Source organism: Chiloscyllium plagiosum, chromosome 47 (assembly GCF_004010195.1).
Source record: "Chiloscyllium plagiosum isolate BGI_BamShark_2017 chromosome 47, ASM401019v2, whole genome shotgun sequence".
Taxonomy (NCBI): Eukaryota; Metazoa; Chordata; class Chondrichthyes; order Orectolobiformes; family Hemiscylliidae; genus Chiloscyllium; species Chiloscyllium plagiosum.
The window spans coordinates 5,642,375-5,649,660 of NC_057756.1; the positions used below are offsets into that span (position 1 = coordinate 5,642,375).

Here is a 7,286-nt window from a genome sequence, read left to right on the forward strand (position 1 = left end):
TGGCCTGTCTCCTCCCTTAACCCCAGCTCCATCAACAGGCAGGTAGCAGCAGAGTTCCCGGTCCCGTGGGCGAGATCAGCACAAAGCTGACTCATGGAATCCTCATAGGAGAGGCTGGGGCCATTCAGCCCATCGGGTCTGCACCGGCCATCTGAAGATGGTCACATCCAGATCCACCCCACCCCCCCCCCTTTTCACCATGGTTAACCCACCCAACCTGCACAGCTCTGAACACTGTGGGACAATTCCCCATGGCCAATCCACACTAACCTGCACATCTATGGACTGTAGGAGGAAACCAGAGCACCTGGAGGGAATCACTCGCAGACGCAAGGAGCACGTGCAAACCCCACATCGAGTCATATAGATGTACAGAGCAGAAACCAACCCTTTGGTTCAACTCGTCCATGCCAACAAGAAATTCTAAATTAATCTCATCCCATTTGCCAGCATTTGGACCATATCCCTCCAAAACCTTCCTATTCATGTCCCCATCCAGATGCCTTTTAAATGTTGTTATTGTACCAGCCTCCACCACTTCCTTTGGCAGCTCATTCCATGCACGTACCACCCTCTGTGTGAAAACATTTGCCCCTTTTGTCCTTTTTAAATCGTTCTCCTCTCACCCTAAACCTATGCTGTATAGTTCTGGACTCCCCTACCCCAGGGGTATGGGTAAATTCTATTTACCTTACCCATACCGCTCAAGATTTTATAAACCTCTATTAGGTCACCCCTCAGCCTCCGCCGCTCCAGGGAAAATAGCCCCAGACTGTTCAGTACCTCCCTGTAGCTCAAACCCTCCAACCTCGGCAACATCCTTGTAAATCCTTTCAAGTTTCATAACATCCTTCCTGTAGCAGGGAGACCAGAATTGAACACAGTATTCGAAAAGTGTCCTCATCAATGTCCTGTACAGCTGTAACATGACATCGCAACACCTATACTCAATGAAGGGAAAGCATGTAAAACCCCTTCCCTCTCCTACCTACCTACCTGCAACTCCACTTTCAAGCAATGCCTAAGGGTGGAATTGAACCCAGGTCCATGGCGCTGTTGGGCAGTAGTGCTAACCACTGAGCCACCACACTGCCCAGATACTGAATGGCAGCTGTTGAGCTTTAGGTTCAGGCTTGAGCTGTGATAATGCCTCTTCCCACTCTGCATTGGTTTTCAGTCTGCATGCCTACTCCTGGGGCGCTGTTTGAAAACAACACAACTTGCAGAATCAGGCCATTCGGCCCATTGAGCTTGTTCTTGGCTGACCTGATTGCTCAAGCTTCATGTCTGTTCCTCATGAGCCTCAACTCCCTCATTAGTCAAACATCTGCCTGACTCAGCAGTGAATACACAGGAAGGCCCCACCCCGAGTGCTTTCTGGGGAAGGGATTTCCACACGTTAGAAAGTGGCCACTCTGTTCTTTGATCCTGTAACGTGGATACAGGGCGGTGGTCAATCAGCATCTCGAACCTGTTACATAAGATCAGGAGGAAGTCCATTCAGCCCCTCAGACCATATTAAATGCTGCCCACGGCCACATTCAAACAATCAGGGCCATACAAAGCAGTTTGTCTGAAATCCTGTTAAACAGCTGACTTCTGTCTTTGAGCTGACTTCCTGATCTCATTCACTGTGACACAGTCAGTCCTTTCGAATTAAATACACGGGAGAAGCACAGGAAGGAACCATTCAGCCCAGGCAGAGTGCATTGGTACTTAGTCCCGGGCAAGCAATCGGACAGAACCAGGGTGAGTAACGGCAACTCACTTCCAGGACCAACATCATCCTGTGTTGACATTGTAACTCTGTAAAAACAGATTCCAATGATTGGTGGCTTCAAAATATTTCTGTTTAATATTAAGTTCGGGAGCCTAGTGTTGAAGTCGGTAGTATGGAGCATCTTTCTAGATTAGGGGAAATGCAGAGACATGAGCATTGTGGGGAGGTGAAGGGTGATATATAAATGCAAACCTTTCATTGGTTTACTTGTTTGAAATTTTGTAGCTTTGCAGAGTACCTGTCACCCCAAAGGGAATTAGAGTTTTCAGTGAGGACGTTGTGTAAAAGTAGTTCTGATCTCTCGGACAGGAGTGAGGTTTCATTAACTCCTTTCTCTTTCAGAGCCTTCGAGGGAGAAGCTGATGAAATATCTGGGAGCAGACAATGATCAAGGGATCTTACTTCCTGCTGTTCCTTCTCCAAGGTAATGTCATCGTCATTTTGGACAGATTTACGATTTATCGTGTTTGTGACAGATTGTTCTTTGTAGAATTGCTACAGTGTGGAGGGAGGCCATTCAGCCTAGCAGGCTGGCTCCTACCCCACCAATGAGCATCCCATCCAGACGCAGCCACCCAGCCCACTCTAACCCCAGCATTTACTATGGCTAACCCACACATCCCTGGGCACTACAGGGCTATTTATGACCAAACCTGTACATCTTTACACCCACACAGGCACAGGGAGAACGTGCAAATGCCAGACAGTCACCCAAGGGTGGGATCGAACCTCAGTCCCTGCTGCTGTGAGGCAACAGTGTGATCCACTGAGCCATCATCCTGCCTCTTTCTTGAGCTCTGATTGGGAACTAATTCAGCAGGGAGCTGGGTTCCAGACTCCTCCTAACTTTAGGAGATAATGAGAACTGCAGATACTGGAGATTAGAGTCGGGAGTGTGGTGCTGGAAAAGCACAGTAGGTCAGGTAGCATCTGAGGAACAAGAGAATCAACGTTTCAGGTAAGAGCCCTTTGTCAGGAATGAGGCTGTGAGATGAAGGGGTGGAGAGATTAATGAGTGGGGGGCTGGGGGAAAGGTACCTGAGAGTGTGAATACTAGGTCTAGCTCACTCAACACCCCTGTGCTCACTGACAAAAGTAGTGGAGGAGCACAGAGATCCCCAAGTGTATATTTTAAGTGAAAAGGAGATTACAATGGGTAGGTGTGGGGAAGGGCCTCAGTGGGATTGGATCTGAATGAGGCATTGCCATGCTCTAGGGCAGTAACAGGCTGAAGCAAAGCTCCTTAATAAGAACTGGAAAATGACCTCGACTCTGATGCCACCATTTTGATAACTATTCTGGATGCGGGTACTACGGGGTAAGTGAACTGATACATTCTGCAGTAGCTAAACCCAAAACACTACACATGTAGTATCTCCCACTCATCTTCCTCCTCCTCCTCTAAGCAAAACAAATGACTCTGTGTGGGAGGTTGGTAAGATAAGGATTTTTTTTTCATTTCTTTTGGCCATTTAGAGCAAAGTGAATGGAGACTAGGGCAGTTGCATGCTCCTCTTGCAGGATGTGGGAGGGAAGGGTCACCATTGGTGTTCCTACTGACTGTATCTGCTCCTCACTGACTGCGTTAGGGAGCTGGAACTGGAGCTGGGTGAACTTCAAATTATTCAGGAGGCTGAGGGGGTGATAGAGAGGGGTTATAGGGAGGTAGTCACATCTAAGTTACAGGACAAAGGTGGCTGGATGACCGTCAGGAGAGTAAAAGGGAATAGGCAGACAGCGCAGGGACCCCCTGTGGCTGTTCCTCTCAATAATAAGTACACCACTTTGGATATTGTTGGTGGGTGCGACCTACCAGGGGAAAGCCACAGTGGCCCAGCCTCTGGCACTGAGCCTGGTTCTGTGGCTCAAAAGGGAAGGGGGAGAATAGGAGATCGATAGTGAGAGGAGATTCAATGGTGAGAGGAACAGACAGGAGATTCTGTGGACGCGGACAACACTCCCGGGTGGCATGTTGCCTCCCGGGTGCCAGGGTCAGCAATATCTCGGATCAAGTCCACAGGATTCTTAAGAGGGTGGAGAGCAGCCAGAAGTCATGGTACACATTGGTACCGATGAGATAAGCAGGGAAAGGGAGGAGGACCTGAAAAGTTAATATAGGGAGTTAGCTGGGAAGCTAAAAGGCAGGGCGCGCACAGTAATAATCTCAGAATTGTTACCGGTGCTACAGGCTAATGAGGTTAGGGACAGAGAGTGAGTGCAGCTGAACTCATGGCTGCAGGGCTGATGTAGGAGGAAGGGCTTCAGACATGTGGATCATTGGGATACCTTCTGGGGAAGGTGGGTCCTGTACAGGGAGGATGGGTTGCATCTGAACTGGAGGGGCGCTGATACCCATGAGCGAGAGGCTTGCTACAGCGCTTCAGGAGGGTTTCAACAAGTTTGGCTGGGATATGGGAACCAGAACAGTGGATCAGAGGATGGGGTAGCTGGTGAACAGGCAGGTACAACGTGCAGAGAGTCTGTGAGGAAGGATAGACAGTTGTTAGGGCAAAGGTGCAGTCCGTGTGACAGGTTGGAGTGTGTCTATTGAAACACAAGAAGTATCAGGAGTAAGGGTGATGAACTTAGAGCATGGATCAATACTTGGAGCTACGAAGTTGTGGCCACTATGAAGATTTGGATGTCACAGGGCAGGGATGGTTGTTGGATGTTCCAGGGTTTAGATGTTTCAGAAGGAATGGGGGGAGGTGAAAGAGTGGTATTGCTAATCAGGAATAGCTGCAGAAAGGGGGGTTGTTGAGGAGGGTTTGTCTACAGAGTCAGTATGGGTGGAAGTCAGAAACAGAAAAGGAGCAGTCACCTTATTGTGAGTTTTCTATAGACCCCCCAATAGCAACAGAGACACGGGGGAGCAGATTGGGAGGCAGATTTTGGGAAGGTGCAGAAATAACAGGGTTGTTGTCATGGGTGACTTTAACCTCCTTAATCTTGATTGGAACCTCCTTAGTTCAAATAGTTTGGATGGAGCCGATTTTGTCCGGTGTGTCCAGAAAGGATTCCTGACTTAATATGTAGATAGGCCAACTAGAGGGGAGGCCATATTGGATTTGGTGCTTGGCAACGAACCAGGTCAGGTGTCAGATCTCTTGGTGGCAGAGCATTTCAGCGAGTGATCACAACTCCCTGATTTTACTATACTCATGGGGAGGGATAGGAGCAGATGATATGGGAAAGTATTTAACTGGGAGAGGACAAATTCCGATGCTATTACGCAGGAACTGTGGAGCATAAATTGGAACAGATGTTCTCAGGGAAATGCACATCAGAAATGTGGAAGTTGTTTCGGGAGCACTTGCTGCGGGTGCTGGATATTTTTGGAGGCAAGGAAGGGATGGTAGGGTGAAGGAACTTTGGATGACAACAGATGTGGAACATCTATTCATGAGGAAGAAGGAAGCTTACTTTTGGTTGAGGAAGCAAGGATCAGACAGGGTTCTAGAAGGTTACAAGGTAGCCAGGAAGGAACTGAGAAATGGACTTCGGAGAGCTAGAAGGGGACATGAAAAAGCCTTGGCAGATAGGATTAAGGAAATCCCCAAGACGTTCTACACTTGTGAGGGATAAGGAGATGGCCAGAGTGAGGGAAGGCCTGATCTGGGATAGTGGAGAGAATTTCTGCCTGGAGTTGGAGGAGGTAGGGGAGGTCCTTAATGAATTTTGCTTCAGTATTCACTCATTTCTGAGGACAGCATGAAACAGGCTGATACGATCAAACAGGTTGATGGTAAGTGAAAGTCTGGAAGACCAGGTGAGCTGGCTAGGGAGCAGCTCCTCATTGCCAAGATTAAAACCTCCCATTTTGCAAAAGCAAGACAAGTTCTTTTCTACGTGTTCCTGCAGTCCTACAACCTTGGTGTCAGGTTCCTCAGTGTCCCCCCCCAACAACCCTGCCTGCTGCCCCTGTGTTTCACTTGTTCATATCAATGAAGTCATGAATCTCAAGGCCATGTGGGTTCTCTCCTGCCTGAGGCTGAGCTGGTGCCTAATCTTCTCAGTGGCCATGATGTGGAGGTGCTGGTGTTGGACTGGGATGGACAAAGTCAGAGATCACAACAACAGCAGGTTACAGTCTAACAAGGTTATATGAAATCACCAACTTTCAGAGCACTACCCCTTCACTGCACCTGATGAAGGAGCAGCACTCCGAAAGCTTGTGATTTCAAATAAACCTGTTGGTCTATAACCTGGTGTCATGTGACTTCTGCCTTCAATCTTCTGGGGGCCAGTGACCCGGGAAGTTTTTCTCACTCTGTGCCAACTGCAGAGAGGTGGCAGTGAAACGCTCAGCAGCATATGCACTCATAGAGACGTTGAAAACTGGAGCAGGAGCTCGCTCTGCCATTTAATATGATCACAGCTGACCGACCAACTCAGTCCCCATACCCTTTGTTCCTTTTATCTCCAAGAACTACCACGAACTCCTTCTCGAAAACATTCAATGTTTTGGCCTCGACCGCAAACTGTGACAGACAATTCCACCAGCTCCCCCATTCACTGCCTCAGCCCCAAATGGTTTTACCACCTCCCCTGGGGGGACCTGAGTATGGACCTGACAAGGGAGTCATGAAGGGAATAGTCTTTACGTAAAGTGGATAGGGGTGGAGAGGGAAATATGTCTCTGGTGGTGGGTCCATTTGTAGGTGGTGGAAATGGCGGAGGATGGTGCAATGTATATGGAGGCTGGTGGGGTGAAAGGTGAGGACAAGGGGTGGGGTTTCAGTCCTTGTTGCGGTTGATGGGGTAGGGTTCGAGGGCTTACGTGTGGGAAGTGGATGAGATGCGCTGAAGGGCATCATCGACCATGTGGGAAGAGAAATTATGGTCCTTGAAAAAGGAGGCCAACTGGTGTGTTCTGTGGCGGAACTGGTCTTCCTAGGAGCAGATGCAGTGGAGGCAGAGGAATTGGGAATAAGGGATACAGGAGGCAGGGTGGGAGTCATTGGGTTTTTAGAAGATGTCCATGCTGAGTCGGTCACTGTTGACGGAGATGGAGAGGTTCAGGAGGTGGAGGGAGGTGTCTGAGATGGACCAGGTGAATTTAAGTTCTGGATCAGTGGTGCTGGAAGAGCACAGCAATTCAGGCAGCATCCGACGAGCAGCAAAATCGACGTTTCGGGCAAAATCCCTTCATCAGGAATAAAGGCAGAGAGCCTGAAGCGTGGAGAGATAAGCTAGAGGAGGGTGGGGGTGGGGAGAAAGTAGCATAGAGTACAATAGGTGAGTGGGGGAGGAGATGATAGGTCAGGGAGCAGAGGGTGGAGTGGATAGGTGGAAAAGGAGCTAGGCAGGTCGGACAGGTCCAGGGGACAGTGCGGAGCTGGAAGTTTGAAACTAGGATGAGGTGGGGGAAGGGGAAATGAGGAAGCTGTTGAAGTCCACATTGATGCCCTGGGGTTGAAGTGTTCCGAGGCGGAAGATGAGGCGTTCTTCCTCCAGGCATCTGGTGGTGAGGGAGCAGCGGTGAAGGAGGCCCAGGACCTCCACA

The 7,286-nt window shown here is 49.3% G+C and overlaps 1 protein-coding gene across 1 annotated transcript in view; it reads left to right on the forward strand.

Annotated features, from left to right (window-relative positions):
• The first annotated feature begins 1,407 nt into the window (after positions 1-1,407).
• LOC122544236 (myelin-associated glycoprotein-like) overlaps positions 1,408-7,286 on the forward strand; it is a 42,147-nt gene continuing 36,268 nt past the window's right edge. The window contains exons 1-2 of the mRNA XM_043683312.1: positions 1,408-1,749; positions 2,123-2,204. Of these exons, the coding sequence (XP_043539247.1) occupies positions 2,165-2,204 (40 nt within the window). The 5' untranslated portion in view covers positions 1,408-1,749; positions 2,123-2,164. The remainder of the gene's footprint in view (positions 1,750-2,122; positions 2,205-7,286) is intronic.